Source organism: Canis lupus, chromosome 10, assembly GCF_048164855.1.
Source record: "Canis lupus baileyi chromosome 10, mCanLup2.hap1, whole genome shotgun sequence".
NCBI lineage: Eukaryota > Metazoa > Chordata > Mammalia > Carnivora > Canidae > Canis > Canis lupus.
The window spans coordinates 54100903-54122709 of NC_132847.1; the positions used below are offsets into that span (position 1 = coordinate 54100903).

The following is a 21807-nucleotide window of genomic DNA, read 5'->3' on the forward strand; positions in this document are numbered from 1 at the left end:
AATATGATTATGTGTCTTGAAACAGAACACTAAGGAGTTTAAGGAGTTCAGGGGAGGGAGAGTCAGTGCGAGCTGGGTTTAGGGAGGCCTTCTTATAAAGGAGTGAGAATCTGTGGTGACTTGAAGGATAGATGTCATATTTCCTAGTCTGAGTGGGGAAGAGGATCCAGGCAGCCTGAGGAAAGAGACAAAGATAGAAATGGGCCTGTTTGGGGTACCGGGAAGGTACTGACCTGCCCAGAAAGAAGGGTTGGCTTGAAGCAGATACAGGAAATAATGTTGCAGAGATATAATCAGGTTAAGGAGAGCTCTGAACCTAAGATCAAAGCACTTGGACTTGAATGTAGGGTCCTTGAGATTTTTTTTTTCTTTATCTTTCTTTCTTTCTTTCTTTCTTTTTTTTTTTTTTTGTAAAGAGAAATATAGAGGCAATTCAGGTAGTAATCCTACCTGAAGAGGAAGAGACCAGAGGCATTAAGACTGCCTGTATGTGGGTCTCAAATGGCATGAAGTGATATGGGTTCGAACAACAGTGGCAGTAGTAGGAATGGAAAGAAATGAATTGGGGCACTTGGGGAGCTAAGTGGGTTAGGCGTCTATCTTTGGCTCAGGTCGTGGTCCCAGGGTCCTAGGATCAAGCACCGCGTTGGGCTCCCTACTCAGCAGGGAGTCTGCTCCCTCTCCATCTGCCCCTAACCCTGCTCATGCTGTCTCTCTCTCAAATAAATAAAACCTTAAAAGAAAAGGAAAAAAGAAAGAAATGAATTTATGAAATAATTTGTAGGGGAAATTGATAGGACTCTGTTCATTTCACTCCTCTGCTCAAAACTTTCAAGGACTTACTTGGTACAGAATAAAGCCTTGACTCCTTATCATGACACTTCAGACCTTCTACAGTATATGTTAGCCTGGTTTTTCAATCTTGCCTCCTAGCATCCTTCACACCCAGTATTCCAGCCAAGTGACCTCTCTCAGTCCCCCGACCCCTGGGCCTCCCTGTCCTCTTGCCTTTGTGCTTTCTGTGCCTTATTTCTGGAATGCTCTTCCTTCTCTCATTCCAAATCTTTGCCTCTTCATACCCATGCACTGTTCCCTGATTTTCCTACCAATTTTTCACTAATTTATGTATATGTGTTTCTTATTTATCCAAATCCCTCCTTTTCCTGAAAAGGATTTGAGGTTACATATGGGATAACTCTAAGGTCTTTTCCCCTGGGAATCTTTGAATCTGAAATTCAGTAGATGTGTACAAGGGTTGGATCATCTTCTCCAACAAGTAAAGTTTTACATGGTGGTTATTATATATTTGGCTGTACCTGTGAATGGCATGTCAGGGTACAAGTCTGTGACTGTCACACTTGACTGTGGGCAGTGGCAAGACAGGTTGTGTTTATGGTGTAATTTTTGCCAAAAACAACCTTCTCACCTTTGTCTGGATAATGTGTATGTTTTCTTTAAGACTCAGATGAATTATTTCCCCTTCAGGGAAACAATCCTTGAATCTCCAAGGTTGGAGTGAATTTCCTATTCTTAACTCTGTATCCTGTAGAATTTACCACATTATACAGTCTACGTTTGATTCATCAGAAGATTGACTCATTCTGTTAGCATCTACTGAGCACCTATTATGTCCCAGTCACTGTGCTAGATACTGGTATACAGTGGAGAACATAATAGATGTAGTCCTTGCCTGGAGCTTACATTTAGTAGGATAGACAGACACTAAATAAACAAATAAATACAAACATGGGACAACTTGCAATGAATGTTACTAAAAAAACAAAAAAACCCACAAAAAACAAAAACCAAAATTTTAAAAAAGCCTCTCATGAAAAAGGAATAATGAGGGAATTGTACTTTAGCTAGTATAGTCGAGGAAGAATAGGAGAGTCATAGAGAGACTCTAAAAGGCTATGGAATCTGTACTGTTTTGGGCTGTATTCTTTTTGTGGAAGGAATACCCCTCTTTTTCATCTGGAAATTGCTACCAGTCAAGGGGTCCCAGTACTTAGGGTTGGGGGAAATGAGATTTAGTCAGCTAATAATCAGATAAATTAATTCTCAGTCCTCCCACTTGCTGCAGGTGTTACTCGGTTAGAAAAACAAAGGGGGATTTTGCTATGACACAAGAGAAGGGGGAATAGGCAGTTAAGAATATGCTAAGGGGAAAATCAAGGCTTTGGGGTGGGGTGAGGGTAAGAGGGTAATGAGGTATTTTTCAGGAGAAGCTGCTTATTCTGTTCCAATGCTGAAGCAGGGCAGGGCATGAGGAAAGTTGGATGGTCAGCTCCACCCAAGGATTAAAGAGCAGAGAGCTCTTACCCCAGAGATACCTGGCCTACTGGGGGAGAGGTCTCTGAAAATAAGTATATTGATATGATTTTTCTGTCTCTGTAAGCCATAGCTGATTGATCATGCTCAACTTTGTATTCCATTCCTAGCACATGCCTACTGAATTGAATTAGGGTGTGTGTTGGGGAGAAGCGAGGATAGGACTAGGAATTCGTCTACAGAAGAGTAGTACTGTCAGGTACTATACACCAAGATGAACAACCAGGGTAGGAAAGAATAAGTAGATACAATAGAACTAAATAAACAAATGACCAGACTCTAAGGATCCAGAGGCCCAGGTTGTACGTTCGAGGACTTTGGGGTCAGAGACCTAGGCAGAGGTCACAACCTAGGTGACCAGCAGATAGCATTACAGAGGGGAACACCAGTGGCTAGGATGGAGTAAGTGCTGAACCAAGGACTCTAATGCAGTATCTCTTCTGGAGACTATTCTCCGTGGGTTTAAGCCACTGTTCACAGCTCCTCCTGCTGTGGCAGGAGAGGGCCTTAAGTGTAGGCCTCAAAGCCAGGCTGGCACCTAGGTGCACTTCTGGCTTCACCTACAGCTACACCCATTTCTGGCAACCTTTGCTTGTTTTTCTCTCACCTGGGGTCCACTGTGAAAAGGGACACCATCACCTACCTTTACCTTTTTCTCTCTGTGCAGCCCTGAGCAAGCATAGAAGTTCTTTGGGGGTTTCTTTTCTTTTCTTCTTTTCTTTTCTTTTCTTCTCTTTTCTTTTCTTTTCTTTTCTTTTCTTTTTTTTCTTTTCTTTTCTCTTTTCTTTTCTTTTCTTTTTTTCTTTCCTTCCTTCTTTCTTTCTTTCTTTCTTTCTTTCTTTCTTTCTTTCTTTCTTTCTTTTTTTTTTTTTTTTTTAGTAGCTAGTAACCACAGTAAAACAGTCTAGCATAGCAGTTTTCAAAATGTGGTCTTGGAATCCTGGGGGCTTCTGAAATCCTTTCAGAAGGACCATCAGGTCAAAACTATTTAAACATGGTCCTAAGATGTTTATTTGCCTCCTCACTCTTCTCCCTCTGTGATTGTACAGTGCAGTTTTCCAGAGGCTATATGACATGTGATGCTCTTATCACCCTGGCAGCTGTAGGTGTACTTGTGTACTCTTGTGTTTTAAAAATTTGTCAGTTTTAATTTCTAAAGTGGAAATATTGATAGATATAATCTATGTAATCAAAAGCTCTTTGTGGTCCGTGGTCCTCAGTAATTTTTAGTAGTGTAAAGGGGTCGTGGAATCAAAATGTTTGGGAACTGCTAGTCTAGCAAACAGATAAACCTAGAGAATTATGAAGTATTTAAAAAACATTAAAAACCTATTATCAGCCTTTATATTGAAATGAAAATTGTGTTAAGCCCAATCTTTTTGAGCCCTTTTACTGATTTTTATACATTGTCAACAATATCCTAGTCTTCTATTGTACTTATATTCTTAATACAGGTGTTACTGAACAAACCCCATCCTCAGCCTCCTTCTCCTTTTATTTTTTTATTTATTTTTTTTAAATTTTTTTTAAAGATGTTATTTATTTATTCATAGAGACAGAGAGAGGGAGAGGCAGAGACACAGGCAGAGGAAGAAGCAGGCATCATACAGAGAGCCTGACGTGGGACTCAATCCAGGGTCTCCAGGATCACGCCCTGGTCTGCAGGCGGTGCTAAACCGCTGCGCCACTAGGGCTGCCCCTCTCCTTCTCCTTTTAAATTTTACCTGAGGGTGTATTACAAGTGTATGATCAAGGATCCAAATGCTCCAATAAAAATAATTACCTTTTGAAGAAAACTATAGTCTAATGTAATGAGTACATATTGGAAATCAACTTTATTATTTCCCACCTAGAATGAATTGATATAAAATAAGTCATATATATATATATATGATTTATCTAATGTCTCTGTGTCCACACGTGTTTTCAGTGACAAGAATGAACAAAACTGGTAGAAGTGAGTAGATTTTAATCTATCATTCCGCAAAATGCATTGATTGGAATGAAGTCTTCCCCTGAAGTTGCAATGCCAATTTCCCATCCAAGGCAGAGGCTGATCTCAGTGATTGCACAGTCTGAGGTGTAGGCACAGGCCAATATGTCCAGCAGCCAAGGAAGGGAAATGTGTGAGGTCGGTGGGTACCAGGCAGGCACCCTAGTGAGGCACTGACTTGGATTGCCTGGGTGGCTCAGCGGTTGAGCATCTGCCTTTGGCTCAGGGCCTGATCCTGGGATTGGGGATCGAGTCCCACATCAGGCTCCCTACATGGAGCCTGCTTCTCCCTCTACCTGTCTCTGCCTCTTTCTTTCTCTCTGTGTCCCTCATGAATAAATAAATAAAATCTTAAAAAAAAAAAAAGAGATGCACTGACTCAAGGCCACTGAGATGTGAGCATGGCTGAGATCACATGTGTCATTTGCTTATCTATGAAATGTGTGTAGGCATATGACTATGTGTTTTCTCTGTGACACATGTCTCTTACTTAGTGACATATAGGACCATGCCAGTATGGAGGACAGTGCTGCTTATGGTGGCTGTTCTACACACGTTAAGTGAATGAGCCCACAACTTTTCACAGTTGGAATCATTTTCTCTGAGGATTTCCCTCACATGTCATAGAACCTGAAATCTGTTTAATTCACTGGGTGGAGGTGCTGTGTCCAAGTGGCCCAAATGAAAATATAAGTACTTTACTGATAACATTAACCGTAATTAACCCTTAGAGAGGAGCTGTTGATCAGTGTTGTCCTTGATAGTGGATTAGGTATCCAGAAAGGATGGGATGGAGCAGCTGTGAGTGCTGTGGCAGCCAGGCAGGGAGGCTAGCTGGTGGCAAGGGGATTCATGAAGATGAGGGGACAGGTTTGGGGGATGGAATTGATTTCATCTGTTTCCCAGGCTCCAGAACCATGCACCTTTCATGGAGGAGTGCCACTCTCCTCTTCCCAGATGTATTAAACATACACTGCACGTGTATCACACACACAGGTGCATACACAACACAGCGCTTAGTATCCTTTCAGATTCTAAGAACCCTTCCAGATTCACCTGTGTGTATTTGTACCATGAATATTTCACCAGGCTTCTCTGTCCTACTTCCTCTCTTCCCCATGCCTATCTTGAATCCTGTTCACTCTTCCCCATGTGCTATTGGTACAGACAGTATTGGTGATCACTTACCGAGAACCCCCAAATCCTGAGTATCAGGAATTCCAGAATCGTCTGCTGATAAGAGCCCGGGAAGATTTTGGTGTGGAGCTGGCCCCCTCCCTGGTAAGTAGATCTCTTCTTCCTGAAAGTCAGGCCAGCTTGGAGGAAATCCTCTTCTCCCTAACTCAGCATCAAGCCTTGGCCATGGAGCCAGCCCTATCTGGGGACTATCTGCTTTCATCCAGTATTTTTCCTTCTGCTCTTCTGTCCAGTGAGGTAGGGGTGGCATCTTAGGAATGAGAGGAGGAGGGATGCCTGGGTGGCTCAGCAGTTGGGCATCTGCCTTAGGCTCTGGGCGTGATCCCGGGATCCGGGATCGAGTCCTGCATTGTGCTCCTTGCAAGGAGCTTGCTTCTCCCTCTGCCTGTGTCTCTGCCCTGCTCTCTGTGTCTCTCATAAATAAATAAATAAAATCTTAAAAAAAAAAAGAAAGAAGGGGAGGGAAGAAAGCAAACCAGAAGAGAGAAGGAGTAGAAAGAGACCCCAGAGATGGGAGATGGGGGCTGGGGAGGGTCCTGGCAGGACATTTGGAGAGCACTAATGATGTTGCCTCCCCTAGATGAACCTCATTGCTGGCTGCTTCTATGATGGGATCCTGCTATATGCTGAAGTCCTGAACGAGACGATACAAGAGGGAGGCACCCGGGAAGACGGACTCCGAATTGTGGAAAAGATGCAGGGACGGAGATACCACGGTAACGAAGCGGGTCAGGTGGAGGCCAGAGCACCACTGTCAGGCCTGGGAGTGGAGTGGGCAGAAGAAAACACTGGTGCTAGGGGCGGAGGAAGAGTCAGGAGGGGTCAGAGAACATGGTGGAGGCGGACATGTATTAAGAACGAGGGCCGGGAGGGATCTGAGGTAATTAGAGGAATGGGAGCGCAGGAGAGGGGCCTAGGGTGGATCTCAAAGGAAGGGCTCCTCTTTTCTATCTTAGGTGTAACTGGCCTGGTTGTTATGGACAAGAACAATGACCGAGAGACTGACTTTGTCCTGTGGGCCATGGGAGACCTGGACTCTGGGGACTTCCAGGTGATGGGGGCAGAGGCAGGGAGGAGACGGTGGGCCCTGAATATCCAGCTTTCCAGGGTCCAGTGGAGGCAGAATCAGGGGTACTAAGGCAGGGACTTGTGTTTTGTTTTTTTTTGTGGGAGCACTATCCTGGGTGGGTGGGAGGTGGGGGAGAAAGCAGCCAAACCCTGGAGTCTGGGGGAGAGGCTGGTGGGAGCAGGCCTGTGGGCCCAGTTTTCTCCTTCCTCACAGCCTGCAGCCCACTACTCAGGAGCTGAGAAGCAGATTTGGTGGACGGGACGGCCTATTCCCTGGGTGAAGGGGACCCCCCCCTTGGACAATCCCCCCTGTGCCTTTGACTTGGACGACCCATCCTGTGATAAAAGTGGGTGTGTGCGGGGGGCTGGGAGTAATCCTTCCTCCCCTTACATTCTTTCATCTCCTCTCCCTGACTTCCCACCCCCATCCTTAGCTCTGTTTTTCCCTCTACTTGTACCCCACCTCTGCCTATTTTCCCTCAAGTCATCTGTCTGCTCCCTGCACCCCGAGCACCACCCCTTCCCTGTCCACAACTCCACACAGTCTTTCTCAGGGTCCCCTCTGGACCTTCTTTCCTTCTTTCAGCCCCACTTTCCACTCTGGCGATTGTGGCCCTGGGCACAGGAATCACCTTCATCATGTTTGGTGTTTCCAGCTTCCTCATTTTCCGGTGAGTTCTGGGCTTCCCACTGACCTGCCCTCTCCATCCCACCGCTCAGGGTTTCTGGGGGTTAGTGGGCCTCTCGGTTTGATGGTTATCTCTTAGGCCTAACCCCTTCCTCTCTAGCCTTTCTTGTGAAGCTGTCTTTTAGCCTACGTGTTGTTTTTCCACTTTTGGTCCTAGACTGGGTGTCCTAACCAGGTGTTTTGAGTGGGGTCTTACAAGGGTAAGGGTGAACTTTGCACAAATGCCACCATTGTAAGAAGGACCTTTTTACCTTCCACCTCTGCGTTTTCAAATGAGTACAGGGCACATATGCCATACGTAGAGAATGTACCCTTCCCTGATAGTCCTGCACCAAGTCCCAACTTGGGTGTGATAGTTGCAGCTTCAGGAACTGCAGGGAAGCCCCCGTGCCCCCACCATCGGCTCACGGGGTGGTAGGATTGGGCTTGCCAGTCAACTGAGGTGTGCAGTCCTTACAGAAAGCTGATGCTGGAGAAGGAGCTGGCTAGCATGTTGTGGCGCATTCGCTGGGAAGAGCTGCAGTTTGGCAATTCAGAACGATATCATAAAGGTGCAGGCAGTCGCCTCACGCTGTCGCTGGTGAGTTCTGGTCTCAGCTGTCCCTCTGCTTCCCTCTGAGTGCCTGTCCTTTCGTACCCTGGACCTTTCCCAGCACATTGGCTTGTAACGATAGCCCCTGCTCTGCCACCATCATCTAATGTTCCTTTCATCCTTCCGCCTCCATGTTGCCCTTGGCCCCAGCGGGGATCCAGTTACGGCTCGCTCATGACAGCCCATGGGAAATACCAGATCTTTGCCAACACCGGTCACTTCAAGGTGAACAGTCATCCGCTTGTTCTGGTCCCCACCATTTCATCCTGTCTCATCCCCATCTGTCACCTCTTGCCATCAACCTCTGCCCCTCATAACCTTCCTTTCTGTGTCTAGCTGAGCTCCTGGATGTCCCCACACTTCTCCAGGATTTGCTAGCACCCAGGAACCCCTGATACTAATTTCCCTTTCCCCCTTTCACTCCCACCACCAGGGAAATGTTGTCGCCATCAAACACGTGAATAAGAAGCGCATTGAGCTGACCCGGCAGGTTCTGTTTGAACTCAAACATGTATGTAACGGTGTATGAGTTAAGGCTGAGGGGTAGATAGGGATGGAGGAGAGGAAAGGGGGAAGAGGAGAGGGGAATAGTAACCTTGGCTAGGAAGGAAAGGGGCTTATTTATAAAGGATTGTAAGTTGCAGGTACAATTAAGAGTAAGGTCCTGTCATGTAGTGGTATATTTCTGTATCTACTTTTTCATCTCCTTCAATTCTTTTTCTCCTCTCCCATCTTTGGTTGTTGTTGTTAGATGAGAGATGTTCAGTTCAACCACCTCACGCGCTTCATTGGTGCCTGCATCGACCCTCCCAACATTTGCATTGTCACTGAGTATTGTCCTCGTGGGAGTTTACAGGTAAGGGAAAGGTAGAGATTCTAGGGATGGGGGAGATAAGTACCTGATAGCTAGTGGGACTAGGATGGGTACATAATCTATTTCATGTCACTACCAGGATATTCTGGAAAATGACAGCATCAACCTGGACTGGATGTTTCGTTATTCGCTCATTAATGACCTGGTTAAGGTAAGTCTTCCTTGCTTTTCCTTAAGAGTTCATCTGCTATAAATGCCTTTCTTTCTTCTTTTTTTTTTTAAGATTTTATTTATTAGAGGAGGGGGGGTAAGGAGGAAGGGGCAGAGGGAGAAGCAGACTCTGCTGAGCAGGGAGCCTGATGCGGGACTTGATCCCAGGACCCCAGGATTATGACCTGAGCTGAAGGCAGACGCTTAATGACTGAGCCACCCAGGCACCCCTAAAATGCCTTTGTTTCTTGATCTTTGCTTTCAATTTCTCCTAGTACTTTGAAAGTCCCATTCTTTCCAGTTCCCCTTATTCCTATGGTTGGGTAATAATGGGTAAATAAAGGGTCTGGGTTTTTTTTTTTTTAATTTTTATTTATTTATGATAGTCACAGAGAGAGAGAGAGAGAGAGGCAGAGACACAGGCAGAGGGAGAAGCAGGCTCCATGCACCGGGAGCCCGATGTGGGATTTGATCCCGGGTCTCCAGGATTGCACCCTGGGCCAAAGGCAGGCGCCAAACCGCTGCGCCACCCAGGGATCCCGGGTCTGGGGTTTTTAATTGGGGGAGCTTTATCTGCTGCAGAGAATCCTGCACCTGTAAAGAATTTTTGTTTTCCTACCTTAGATATCTCAGATCCCTCGCCATCATCTTTTTTTTTTTTTTAAACCTCAAAGAGTTGATGTTAAGATTTCTTAGCAGGAAAAAGATGAATGGGGTCTCCAATCATATTTCTCTTTTGTTTTTTTCCATCATTTATTCTCTGACCAATATTTGGCATAGCTGCTCTTTTTTTTTTCCAGAAAAACAAATTTAAAAAAGAACATTTACTAGCAAAACTAAGAGAAACCAAAGATTATACTAAACCTTTGGTATCTTCCCATATATTAGTTTTAAGCTATTTTCAAGTGACCCAGTGGTCCATAGATTTGCAGACATATGAATTTGAATCTTGCATGGGCTGTGATTCCTACAGCCAGTGAACTAGCCTAGTGGGTCACTTGTATCACACCTGAAGCTGGCTTTGGTTTTTCTGTTTAATTCTCATGAAGTTATTTAAAAATGTGTGTGTGTGTGTGTGTGTGTGTGTGTACGCATGTGTGTGTGGTGTATGTGTGTGAAAATTTGCCATCAAATGAGAGAAAATATTAGGTAAAGTTGATGTGGTGGCTGACTGTGATGATAAATACAAGAAAAACATGACTCTTGAGATAATTATGATTTGATGGAAAAGTGATTTAGAACAAAGCCAGAAGCCTAATCCTTTCTGTATTCACAAATTTGGTGATTCCCAAAGGTTTTGTTGCTATCAAAAAATAAAAAGGAGGAGTTCACAGAGACTAGAGTTATGAATTGTTTAGGTCTGGAGCTAAATATTTAGACAGACAGAGATGTTTTGGTTAGCATACAGATCACTGCATCTTTTTTCTGTTCCACCTGAGCTGACTTGGGTGGGTGCCCAGGGTTTCATTTTGGGAAGCACCACTCGGTCTTCTTAGGAGCTGCCTTAAAGTCCCTCATAGGCTAAGGTTTTTCTCTCTGGCTCCATGCCTGTGGAGGCAGGTTTTACTCTTCTGGCTTCTGCATTGGCTTGGCAGCTATCCTCTACTTTCTGTTCATTTTCCAGGGTTTTACTAATTTACTATTTTCTCTACTTTCTCTCTGGCCCAGTAGATTGCTTTCCCTTCCATTCTGACTTGCCTGCCTACACGTGGTTATATGTTAAAGTTTACAACTGGGTAGTCTTCCTTGGTGCATCTAGGTATTCTTGATACCTGGGTCTCTAGCCATGGCTTCCTAAGTAGTGGCGATACATTTGAGGCCATCATGGGTGTCAGTCATGTCATTCTTGGATTCACTCTCATAGTTCTGTTCAATATCAGAAGACTGACTACCCTTTCCAGGGTAATGACTGATAGCTCCCCTTGTCTCCCCCCCTTTTTTATTTTTTTATAACTACTCTTAATTTTTTTTTTTTTATTTACTTATGATAGTCACAGAGAGAGAGAGAGAGGCAGAGACACAGGCAGAGGGAGAAGCAGGCTCCATGCATCGGGAGCCTGATATGGGATTCGATCCCGGGTCTCCAGGATCGCGCCCTGGGCCAAAGGCAGGCGCCAAACCGCTGCGCCACCCAGGGATCCCTCCCCCCCTTTTTTAAAGATTTATTTATTTATTCATGAGAGACACAGAGAGAGGCAGAGACACAGCAGAGGGAGAAGTAGCTCTCTGTGGAGAGCCCGATGTGGGACTTGATCCCGGATCCCAGGATCACACAGTGAGCTGAAGGAGATGATCAACCACTGAGCCACCAGATGTCCCCTTGTCCCTCCCCTTAAACATTTCTCCTGTCCCTGGTGCCTAGTGCCCATATACTGTTTATGATACCAAGAACGGATGACTCTCCATTTGGCCTGCTTCTTCGGGTAGGAACTTACTGTAAAGGATGCCTTTCAAAAGTAACTCATTGCTTTTATGGTCCTGAGATCTTTAGACAGCTAACTAATGGAGAAGGGAGCGGGTATCATGAGCCAGATACCATCCAAACCCATGACTTGATCTGTATCCTGCAGGGCATGGCCTTTCTCCATAACAGCATTATTGCATCTCATGGGAGTCTCAAGTCCTCCAACTGTGTGGTGGATAGTCGTTTTGTGCTCAAAATCACAGACTATGGTCTGGCCAGCTTCCGATCAACTGCTGAACCTGATGACAGCCACGCCCTCTATGCCAGTGAGACTTTCCCCACAACCCACTTTTATATTGCTCCTCTGGCCTTGATCATTTCCACCTGGGGTGGGGGGTGGGAGAGGGAGATGGAATGACAGTAAAATGGGGAGCATTATGGGCTTGGGGAATACTCTTTTTGAGGACCTGGCCAGTCTGTTTCCTCTTTTCAGAGAAGCTGTGGACTGCACCAGAACTGCTCAGTGGGAACCCATTGCCAACCACAGGCATGCAGAAGGCTGATGTCTATAGTTTTGGGATCATCTTACAGGAGATAGCACTTCGAAGTGGTCCTTTCTACTTGGAGGGCCTGGACCTCAGCCCCAAAGGTGAGAGTCAATCTACTACCCATAGACTCTTCTACCTGCAGAACTCTGTTCTTCATTCAAACCCTTTATCACCCTCAGAGATTGTTCAGAAGGTCCGAAATAGTCAGCGGCCATATTTCCGGCCTAGCATTGACCGGACCCAACTGAATGAAGAGCTAGTTTTGCTGATGGAGCGATGTTGGGCCCAGGAACCAGCTGAGCGGCCTGACTTTGGACAAATTAAGGGCTTCATTCGCCGCTTTAACAAGTGAGAGGGCACTAAGGGGCAGGGGCTCTCCAGGGATAGAAACCTCATCAGTCTTGGTAGATGAGGTGGGGCTGGGAGGCCAAGAGAATGGGTTGGGTAGGAAGTCCTTGGAGTCTTCAGAATCCAGGAGCAGCTACCATATCCTGGCCTCCCCCACAGGGAGGGTGGCACGAGCATATTGGACAACTTGCTGTTGCGCATGGAACAGTATGCCAATAACCTGGAAAAGCTGGTGGAGGAGCGCACACAGGCCTATCTGGAGGAGAAACGCAAGGCTGAGGCTCTGCTCTACCAAATTCTACCCCAGTGAGACTTGGTCACCTTTCTCAAATTTTCCTTTGGTATTCTACTCTGTTGGGTTTTCCCTGAGCAAGCTCCAGAGAACTCACTTCCCAGCTCTTAGAACCCTTTGTTGTATCTTGGCACAGTGAGCCTTTCTGGCTGTAGACCGCATGTTTTAATTCTGTCTCCAAATAGCTATGCTGCCTTCTTCCTGGCTTCCCATTCCTTCTTCTTAGGACACTGCTCTATGATACCTTGCTTTAGCAAGTGGATGCAGAACAATCCCAACTTGAGACATTTCACCCTCATCCCCAAGGGGCCCCTTCCATCCCCTCCACCACTGAAATACTTTGCCTTGAGCTAGTCTGTAATGTGTTCCCACCCACCTTCCTTCTCTTCTACCCAGCTTAGCTTTCATGTTATGCATTTCTGCTCCCACCATCCCATCCTCATATTCTGAGTTTGGCCCTTGCTTCCTAGTTCAGTGGCAGAGCAGTTAAAACGGGGAGAGACTGTACAGGCTGAGGCCTTTGACAGTGTTACCATCTACTTCAGTGACATTGTTGGCTTCACAGCTTTGTCAGCAGAGAGCACCCCCATGCAGGTGAGAACCATGAGTGAGAAGTAAGGGTGGGATAGGGATCTGGGGGAGCTTCATTGGGGCATAGGGATCCTTGATAGGAGGGGAGATTCATTTTGTTCTGGAGTTCCCATATTTTGTTAGGACTTACGGGTTAAGAATTCTTAGAAAGTTAGGCTCAAGTCTCAGGGGCTCTACTTTCCCATCTTTGTTAGGTGGTGACACTTCTTAATGACCTGTATACCTGCTTTGATGCCATAATTGACAACTTTGACGTCTACAAGGTGAGAGCTGGGGCTACCCTCCTCCTGACACCACCTTGAAAACCCAATCTCCCTGAACTCTACACACCTTACCTTGCTTTATGGTCATTTTGTCCTCTTGGGTCTCCAGCACCCTAGTACTGGGTGCCCTTTGTAGGCACATGAGGCTTTGGTACTCTAATTGTACATTTCAGTCTAAAGTCTTGTGAATCCTTAGGCTGCCCTAATCGGAACCATCACAGGAGTTAGCCTCTATTTGCCACTTTTGCCTTGACATATAAATACAGCCTATCCATCTTTTCTCATCTCTCCATCACCTCTAGGGGATGATTTATTAGGGTGAGGGAAAAGCTACCTTGTAAAAAAAATTATTGAAGTCATTGAATTGGCACAGGGTGGGCTTTATTGTGCTGCAGAGTAAAAACCAATGCAGTTTAGGTGTGATTTTGTGACTAATTGTTGGCCTTGAGCAAGTAACGGAAAGCTCCTTAAGCCTCACATATCTAACCTATAAGATGAGAATAATAGATTTATTGTGGAAAGTGTTTTACATTGCACAGATAATACTATTTCTGTCCCTTCCCTTTGTATTTACTCTACCAAGTCTGTTATTACTGTAACAAAGAACTCCTATAAACCTTTAACGCAGATTCACCAGTTATTTTTATTTTACCCCATTTGCTTTGTTTTATTTTTTATTATTTTTTTTTAAATCTGTGTATCTATAGAATTATTTTCTGGACCACTTGAGAGTAAGTTGCAGGCACAGCGCCCCTTTATCCCTGAACAGTTCAGTGTCTAGTCCCTAAAAACAGGACATTCTTTTGTATAGCTTCAGTACAATTAACAAAGCCAAGTGGTTGCTATCTTACCTTGGGCAGTTCAGGCTGTCTGAGGCCTATTTCAATGGGCCTGCCTGACTCCGCACCAGCCTCTGCTCTTCAGGTCAGCCCTGTTCTCTTGCTTCCCATTTCCTGACCGCAGAACCTACTTGTCCATGTCTTGTTGCAGACAGGGTATCCAATCATTCAGTAAACATTTACTGAGTGTTCGCCAGGTACAGGGGTGGGATAGGAAGACTTAAGGATACCCTTAAAAGGCACCCCCCGCCCCCTGCCAATTCTCAGGACCATAGCATTTACTATATAGTTAATGTTCTGGCCTCCCAGGCTGCTAGGATGACTCATAGTGGTGTCCAGCTTATCTCCTTCCACACTTCCCTATTCCCACTGATACACATAGAGGTGACCTTTTAATCCCCATCTCAATCAGGTAGAAACGATTGGAGATGCCTACATGGTGGTGTCTGGTCTCCCAGGCCGAAATGGTCAACGCCACGCCCCGGAGATTGCTCGGATGGCCCTAGCATTACTGGATGCCGTTTCTTCCTTCCGCATCCGCCACCGACCTCATGACCAGCTGAGGCTACGCATAGGGGTCCACACGGGTAAGGCTGATTCTCACTCCAGCCCTTGTATCTGCTTTTCTCAGGCTCTCCCAACCTGTTTCTTCTCCTAGGGCCCGTTTGTGCTGGGGTTGTTGGCCTGAAGATGCCCCGCTATTGTCTTTTTGGTGACACAGTGAACACTGCTTCCCGAATGGAGTCTAATGGTCAAGGTAAAACATTAGCCCTCAACCCTAGCCTCAGCCTGTATGTGTTGTCCTTTTCTTCTTTTCAGAGCTTCTCCAAATCTCTCAGGCTCAGAGACTACAGCTCCTGACTGCCCCATCCTTGGACATATTTTAGTTCTAGTGCATGTCCTGGAAAGACTGAGAACCTTCTGATGGGTGGTGGTTGGGTAAAGCTCTCTCCGATACCACCAATTCTTCTGTTGTCTTTTCTTTGATTCATCTTCCCACCATCCTCGCCCCCATCCCACCCCAGCCCTGAAGATCCATGTCTCCTCCACCACCAAGGATGCCCTGGATGAACTAGGATGCTTCCAGCTAGAGCTTCGGGGGGATGTGGAGATGAAGGTGATGGCGGGCCATGGGGAGGGGTCATGGGAAGGGAGGATGAAAGCAATTATGGGGACAATGGGGAAAAGAGGGAGATAAAGGGGGTAACATAGAAGAATCTGAATTATCTTCACTCCCCCACTTCCAGGGAAAAGGAAAGATGCGAACTTACTGGCTCCTAGGAGAGCGGAAAGGACCTGCTGGACTCCTGTAAACCCTACTTCTTCCCAAGTCACACAGTCTCCTGCTGCTGGTACCTGGGTGGGCAGTGGTCACCGTCTCTCCACACACCAGAAATGGACATTGTTGTGTAGGATGGAAATGAACATGCACAAAAACCCTACCTTATATGGAAGTTGTTGCCCTTTGCAGCTCAGCCTTGTACATATACCTGCCTCACTCTGGCCTGATTCCCTTCTTCCCTACCTTCTGTAAATATCTGTATCTAAACCAGAATATTTTGGCCAAATATAAAACAACAGAAAATGTCATGGTGTCAGAGTCTGGGTTAGGGGCAAGTCCAAGGAAAGATTTTGGAGTGTGAACATGGTAACATATGGAATCACTGAATTGGCAGTCTCAGGATGAGTGAGGACCCTTTATGGAAAGCCCCTTTACCAAGTACAGACAGAATTTACTTCTTTCCCACCTCTCCAGTACAGACGGAGATAGACTCTATATTCCACATCCCTCTTCCCTCCTCAAGCCTTAGATAGTAGTTCTACCCATTTCACCACGTTGTCCTCCTCCCTGACAGGCACGGGAAGATATTTCTCCCAGTTGGTGGGAATAATTCTCAGGTTCATAGGGCAAAGGCTGCCCCAGCGATAAAGGTACTGGTGTCGAGAAGCTGCAGTTCTTCCGGAATGGCGTGTCCAGGGTCTTGATGTTGCTGACACCCTGGAGGAGGGCCAGGATGAGGACAGATCCTGCTCTGTGCCAAGCCAGAACACAGCAGCCTCTTCCCCTCCTTCTTCTCCCCCACTCCCAACACCCTCACACACCGGTAGCTGTGGTGCCCTCTGTATCCAGAAGGTTTCAGGCTGTTCCCATCGGTAGTCATGAGGCTGTAAAAGGAGAACCCGAAAAACTCATGGTTTGTGCTCCCTTTCATATCCTCTGCTGCTTTCCCACAGCCCACTAGAGCCCAGCTGTATAAGTGGTATGGAATAAGTTCTCACCTTGGTTGGGGCAGGAGGCCTGGCTTGTACCAGCTCCTTTCGGTAGTCGTGGTGTGTCACAGACTCGACCTCAGGGTGCTTCCCTGTGGGTTCCTGCTCTGCCTGCACCTCTTTACTATACAGTCCTGGAGGGCATCAGAGCCATTCTTCCCTGATTTTTGTCTTCCCCCTCCCCTTTACCCTTCACCCAGCCTCTCACCAGATCTGATGGTGCAGGAGCATCTCTAGCATGGCTTCACGCTTTCCTGTGGGAGGGCAGGGAATAGAGAATGGGGGAATCTGGTTAAGCAGCAGTCCCAGAGGAAACAAATGTGAGAAAAGGAAGGAAAATCATGGGGTTTTACCCTTCTACCCATTGGACTGGCCATAGTACTACTGGGAATTCCTTCCTCTCTTTTTTTCTCTAATGGGCTCATGCTGGCCCACTCTCTCATGCTTCACACCTCGAATTGGCGGATAGTAGTTTCGTGGGGGCTGGTAGGAGTCTTTCTGGGTGGTGCTGAAGGACATGGGTGACGGTAGCTGCATGGTCAGCAGTCCCTGGTGTCCATGTCGAAAGAAGAAACTCTCAGAGCCATCTTGCATGCTTGGGACTTGATCCAGGTGGTTGGTGGCTCTCTGTGGGCCCCAAGTTGAGTGACCATGATATCCTTTATGGTACCCACCCTCATCATAAACTACTGCCTCCCCCAGGAAACTGGGGGTAGTCTTTGGGAAAAGGGAGCAGGTCAAAACCTTAATACCTCCTCCTCCCAGTTGTAGAGAAGGCAGTGGCCCCGTGGCAATGTTTCATTGAGAACCTTACACTTCCCTTCAACCTGGGGGGTCTTCTGTTGCCCTTGGGCACCAGGTCCTGAAACTTGCAAAAATTTCCAGGGTTGTTTCTGAGGTTCCCAGTGGTGGCTGTAGTGATTCCAGGAGGTATAGTCAGGGACCAGCTCTTCCCCAGGGTTTCTGAAGCTTGGGAGACTGTAGGGGCTGAGCTCAGGGTCATGGCCACAGTCTGGACTAGGCCCAGTGTCAGTGGCAGAACCAGGGCCAGAATCAGGACCAGTGCCTTGACCAGAGTCACAGCCAGGGCCAGAGCCATGGCTAGGACCAGCACTGGAGCCAGGAACAGGGACGGGACTAGAGCTAAGGTCATTTGTAGTACAGGGATCCTGGCTGAAACGGGAAACACAGACAGGCTCAAAGCCAAGTCTCCTCCAGCCTATCTTGTGAGTAAAGCTGGCTCCAGTGCAGGGCTCCCCAGGAGGACGGAGAACGCTCGGCTCAGAGCGGCACTGTGGGGTCTTCGTGGAGAACGCAGCAGTTTTGGCGGTGGTTGCGGCGGTAGCTGCAGCAGTTGCGGCTGCCAGGGCCGACCTAGGATTGCCATCTGAAGGCAACAGTTCTGAAGTGGACCCGAGCCCTTCAGCGCCAGGCTGTACGGCTAAAGATCTAAAAGAAAGCGAATGCATCACAGTTGTCAAAAGCGCAGCACGGTAAGTCCCCTGACCTTCCTTGCCCCCTTATACCTGCAGCCAAAGCTGCAGCTCTCACCGAGACCGCGATTGCCGCCGGGTAGACTCCAGGACCTCCATCTCCCGGCACTAGCCACCGTGTTGCCATAGAGACGACAAACAATTCCAGGAGCCTGCGCAGAACGCGAGTTGGGCGTAAGGGGCTGGGTGGGGGTGGAGGCAAATTCTCTGCGGGGCGGAAGTCTTCAACCTGCCGCTTTCTGGAAGTTTGCTTTCCGTCCAGACTCTGTTCCGCCTCAGCCCAGCTGTTAAAGTTCCGCTTTCCTGGGACCTCTACATTGAAGCATGATTCTTTTGAGACTTTCTATGGTGGTTCTTAGTGTTGGACACAAGGCCAGGGCTGTGATATCAGACAAAAGCATACTTGGTGTGCTGGTGTAGGGGCAACAGTAACCTCCTCTTAGTTCATTCTCAAAAGTTGAAGGATTCTTTTTAAAATGTTTAAGACTGAAAACACATCAAACAACTCAAAAACAAAATGGTGAGACACAGGGATCAGTCAAAGGGTAGCAGTTTTTTGGTGTGATTACTTCTCCTTCAGTAAAGGGCCTACACATTAACCATCCTCCTCCCAGGCCCTCCTTAGAACTTGGCTTGGCATCTAAACGAGAGTCAGGATTGAGCAAGCCTCACTCCTAGGTTTCAGTCTCTTTCAACTCACACAGGCTTATTGCTTGTGTTACTTTTCTAGCTTGACCCAGGTAGACCATTAGTCATGAAGACTCACAGATCTATAGGCAAATGCTTCTTTAACTATAGGATGGGCCTCATTAATGTCTCTCATTCAGACCATAGTCAAGAGGGGTCATTAACTTTTTAATTTTTTAAAAAAGATTTATTTGACAGAAAGAGAGCCTGTGGGCATACAGGTAGGCAGAGTGGCAGGCAGAGGGAGGGGGAGAAACAGGGTCCCTGCTGAGGCTTGATCCCAGGATCTGAGCTGAAGCCAGACACTTAACCAACTGAGCCACCCAGGTGCCCTCAGATCATGATCTTTAATCAGTTTTCTTTCCTATTTGTGGTATAAATCTTTATATATTTAATTATCTATAACATGCATATTATATATAATTATTATATATTTAAGACAGTGATCCAAAATCAAGGGAGAGCAAGTTTATTAGCATCATAGGGTCCCTTTCCCCCCACATTCCAAGCATCAAGTTCTGGGGATCGAGGTCAGTTGGTCGGTTCAACCTGGAGGCCACTGGAGCTGTCGGCCCCCAAGTACGTGAATATGCAGATGATACACAGACTGTGCGCCCATCTTTCCATCGTTGATCACTGAAATAAGAGCTTCAGGTTAGAGGGTCAGGATCATGGAAAAGGTCAAAGATTAAAGATTACATTGAGGGACAGGTATGAGAATTTATAGCTCAAGGCCAAAAGTCACTCACCAAGTCGGTATCCATCTCCTAGGCCTTCAGCCTTTGCTGTCTTTTTGGCCACAAGGAGAAGGTGTCCTAGAAGCTACAGGGAAAGGGGAGGTAGACAGGTGGCTTCCTTCACAGGGAGCAAAACCTCTGTGTCCAGGGCTCCCCACCCCCACAAGCCAAACCTTGGCCCTGCTCTTCCCACCTGCTGGTCTTCTTCTTCAGCCTGGCTAATCCGAGGAATGGGCTTCTTAGGAATGACCAGGAAGTGCACAGGAGCCTGAGGGGCCACATCACGGAATACGAGACACTGGAAGCAGTGACAGGCCAGAGGCCACTATGTTACTTCAACAGGCTGATGGCAGTTGAGACATTCCTACCCTTTTTTTTTTTTTTTTAATTTTTATTTATTTATGATAGTCACAGAGAGAGAAAGAGAGGCAGAGACACAGGCAGAGGGAGAAGCAGGCTCCATGCACCAGGAGCCCGATGTGGGATTCGATCCCGGGTCTCCAGGATCACGCCCTGAGCCAAAGGCAGGCGCCAAACCGCTGCGCCACCCAGGGATCCCCAGTTGAGACATTCCTAAGGGGACAGGGCCTCAGGGCACCCCACCTGCTGGTCCTCATAGAGAATGTCAGCTGGGAGGCTTCGATCCAGGATCCGGGAGAAGATAGTTGGGGCTGCTCCCCTAGGAGCTGCCTGCTGGGCCTTGGTCACTTCGCTTCCGTCAGTCACAGACCCAGCTGCTCGGACCTGAAGGTGGGTCAGACATACTCAAGGGAGGAAGCCAAGAATATGTCTTCCATATAGTAAGTTGCGGCTGGCAGAGGCTGGGCTCTGTTAGTCATTAACTTCATCCTTCTGAGAACTGCTTAGTGGTTCCCATACAAAGGAAAATTTCCATTTCAGAGTCTCAGCAGCAAAGAGTCGGGTCAGTTAAAGGCTGTATTACAATGCAGGGTTTGACAGCGCCATTGATTCCTGCTCCTAATGTGTCTAGTAAACTTAGTGACTGTTCAAGGTAAAGGCCATAGGATGAGAACTGCAAACTTAGGTCCCAATTCTTTTACCACCGAATTACCTTAGATAAATCCCTCCTCTTTGCTTCAAATATAAAAGGGAGTGGTTTGCATCATCTTTTAAGATGACTGGAGCTCTTTCCATTTACTCACACCTTACTATCCACTCATTCCTTGTCTGATCTTTAAGCTATGTTAGCCTTTTTTTTTTTAAGAGTTCATCTATTTATTCATAAGAGACACATGGAGAGAGAGGCAGAGACACAGGCAGAGGGAGAAGCAGGCTCCCTGCAGGGAGTCCAATGCAGGACTGGATCCCAGGACCCCAGGATCACGACCTGAGCAGAAGGCAGACACTCAACCACTGTGCCACTCACCTGTCCCTATGTTAGCCGTTTTATTCAGGTTTTCATACAATTGCCCTGTTGGACACAAGCACATCTAGGTGTCACATCTGACCTCTTACTGTGGATTTTAACTCCAGTCCCTTTAGTCAGTGAAGGGAAGAATTAAGTGAACTCAGTAACCCCAGCGCTAGTTTTCCAGGGGCTCAGAGAAGGCTGACGTACTGTCGCGCTGTGGGAGAGAGAGTTGGGATGAACTTGAGTCCTCTCTCTGGCAAGTGGGGGAAGATGAGAGGTTAACACTCAATGGGGATCCCTGGATGGCTCAGCGGTTTGGCGCCTGCCTTCGGCCCAGGATGGAGTCCCACATCGGGCTCCCTGCATGGAGCCTGCTTCTCCCTCTGCCTGTGTCTCTGCCTCGCTCTCTCTCTCTCTGTGTCTCTCATGAATAAAGAAACAAAATCTTTAAAAAAACAAAACGCTCACAAGGCTGGGAGCCTGCCGGGGGCCAGTCTCTGGCTCGGAGAAGACAAACCTCACAACCCTCACTTCCTGCAGGGGGCGCTGAGGAGGCTGGGTGAGCTTCAGGTAGGCTTAGAAGGCTGCAGCCAAGGCCTGGCCCTGTGGCGACCTCGGCGCCGAGCCCGCACAGGCCGTGGCCGCCGCCGCCCACCAGCCCGACCTCACGCCACAGCCCCGCAGCTTGCGCGGCTGGAGGCGCGGCGCTCGCGGCCCCGCGCTCGGGCCCCGTCCTCGCGAGGGCGCGCGCCGGCGTCTGGGGGAGGAACGCCGACCCCCCCTCCGGGGACGCCGACCGAGCCCGCGGGACGCCCTCGGCGCGTCCACGGCCGCTTCTCACCTGTGCCCCCCGCGGCCCCGCCACCGCCACCACCCTGCGCGCCACGCGCAGCCCGGCGGCCACCGCCAGGGCCGCCGCCATCTTGCCCTCAGCCGCCGAACCTCTCCCCGGGCCCGCACGCCGGACCGACGTGGGGCGCCGCCGCCGAGGCGGCGAGCGGCAGACATTGGCTCCGCGGGCGGCCGCGAGCGAGCCCCGTCGTCCCATTGGCCGCGCTCCCCGCTTGCC

General features: G+C 47.8%; 3 protein-coding genes and 1 long non-coding RNA gene across 13 annotated transcripts in view; 1 reads left to right on the forward strand and 3 right to left on the reverse strand.

Moving 5' to 3' along the window:
• The window catches only part of NPR2 (natriuretic peptide receptor 2), a 55282-nt gene extending 39516 nt beyond the window's left edge, over positions 1 to 15766 (forward strand). For 6 of the 10 annotated variants that reach the window (XM_072841875.1, XM_072841876.1, XM_072841873.1 and 3 more), the window contains 20 exons: positions 5492 to 5605; positions 6102 to 6237; positions 6478 to 6572; positions 6804 to 6936; positions 7176 to 7260; positions 7728 to 7857; positions 8020 to 8094; positions 8303 to 8380; positions 8621 to 8725; positions 8823 to 8894; positions 11464 to 11623; positions 11791 to 11946; positions 12025 to 12193; positions 12353 to 12499; positions 12956 to 13079; positions 13271 to 13339; positions 14591 to 14765; positions 14837 to 14935; positions 15204 to 15295; positions 15426 to 15766. In XM_072841875.1, the coding sequence (XP_072697976.1) occupies positions 5492 to 5605; positions 6102 to 6237; positions 6478 to 6572; positions 6804 to 6936; positions 7176 to 7260; positions 7728 to 7857; positions 8020 to 8094; positions 8303 to 8380; positions 8621 to 8725; positions 8823 to 8894; positions 11464 to 11623; positions 11791 to 11946; positions 12025 to 12193; positions 12353 to 12499; positions 12956 to 13079; positions 13271 to 13339; positions 14591 to 14765; positions 14837 to 14935; positions 15204 to 15295; positions 15426 to 15491 (2280 nt within the window). In that variant the 3' untranslated portion in view covers positions 15492 to 15766. The remainder of the gene's footprint in view (positions 1 to 5491; positions 5606 to 6101; positions 6238 to 6477; positions 6573 to 6803; positions 6937 to 7175; positions 7261 to 7727; positions 7858 to 8019; positions 8095 to 8302; positions 8381 to 8620; positions 8726 to 8822; positions 8895 to 11463; positions 11624 to 11790; positions 11947 to 12024; positions 12194 to 12352; positions 12500 to 12955; positions 13080 to 13270; positions 13340 to 14590; positions 14766 to 14836; positions 14936 to 15203; positions 15296 to 15425) is intronic. The other 4 variants (XM_072841868.1, XM_072841871.1, XM_072841869.1 and 1 more) reach the window with 4 other exon arrangements.
• A 96-nt stretch (positions 15767 to 15862) lies between these two features.
• Positions 15863 to 18159, reverse strand: SPAG8 (sperm associated antigen 8). The gene is made up of 7 exons (XM_072841899.1): positions 18001 to 18159; positions 17202 to 17898; positions 16902 to 17076; positions 16658 to 16703; positions 16459 to 16573; positions 16282 to 16344; positions 15863 to 16177 (listed from the first exon to the last, which is right to left on the reverse strand). The coding sequence occupies exons 1-7, from the start codon at positions 18039 to 18041 to the stop codon at positions 15986 to 15988; spliced, it is 1329 nt and encodes a 442-aa protein (XP_072698000.1). The 5' UTR covers positions 18042 to 18159; the 3' UTR covers positions 15863 to 15985.
• A 923-nt stretch (positions 18160 to 19082) lies between these two features.
• Positions 19083 to 21731, reverse strand: HINT2 (histidine triad nucleotide binding protein 2). Its single transcript, XM_072841919.1, has 5 exons — positions 21580 to 21731; positions 19970 to 20110; positions 19560 to 19664; positions 19379 to 19451; positions 19083 to 19265 (listed from the first exon to the last, which is right to left on the reverse strand). Exons 1-5 carry the CDS (start codon positions 21658 to 21660, stop codon positions 19174 to 19176), a joined length of 492 nt encoding a protein of 163 aa, XP_072698020.1. The 5' UTR covers positions 21661 to 21731; the 3' UTR covers positions 19083 to 19173.
• Positions 20578 to 21343, reverse strand: LOC140641674 (uncharacterized). Its single transcript, XR_012038283.1, has 2 exons — positions 21207 to 21343; positions 20578 to 20798 (listed from the first exon to the last, which is right to left on the reverse strand). It is a non-coding gene; the product is annotated as an uncharacterized lncRNA (long non-coding RNA).
• Positions 21732 to 21807: the final 76 nt, after the last annotated feature.

What these genes read in the sequence shown, in the direction of transcription:
- HINT2 (XM_072841919.1), bottom strand. Translation starts at nt 21,660, where the DNA reads ATGGCGGCGGCCCTGGCGGTGGCCGCCGGGCTGCGCGTGGCGCGCAGG. An exon ending in CGGGGCCGCGGGGGGCACAG is followed by an intron (nt 20,111 to 21,579) that starts GTGAGAAGCGGC and finishes ACCCACCTTCAG; the next exon opens with GTCCGAGCAGCTGGGTCTGT. An exon ending in TTCTCTATGAGGACCAGCAG is followed by an intron (nt 19,665 to 19,969) that starts GTGGGGTGCCCT and finishes CACTGCTTCCAG; the next exon opens with TGTCTCGTATTCCGTGATGT.
- SPAG8 (XM_072841899.1), bottom strand. Translation starts at nt 18,041, where the DNA reads ATGGAGGTCCTGGAGTCTACCCGGCGGCAATCGCGGTCTCG. An exon ending in CTACTATCCGCCAATTCGAG is followed by an intron (nt 16,704 to 16,901) that starts GTGTGAAGCATG and finishes GCCCTCCCACAG; the next exon opens with GAAAGCGTGAAGCCATGCTA. An exon ending in GGCCTCCTGCCCCAACCAAG is followed by an intron (nt 16,345 to 16,458) that starts GTGAGAACTTAT and finishes CTCCTTTTACAG; the next exon opens with CCTCATGACTACCGATGGGA.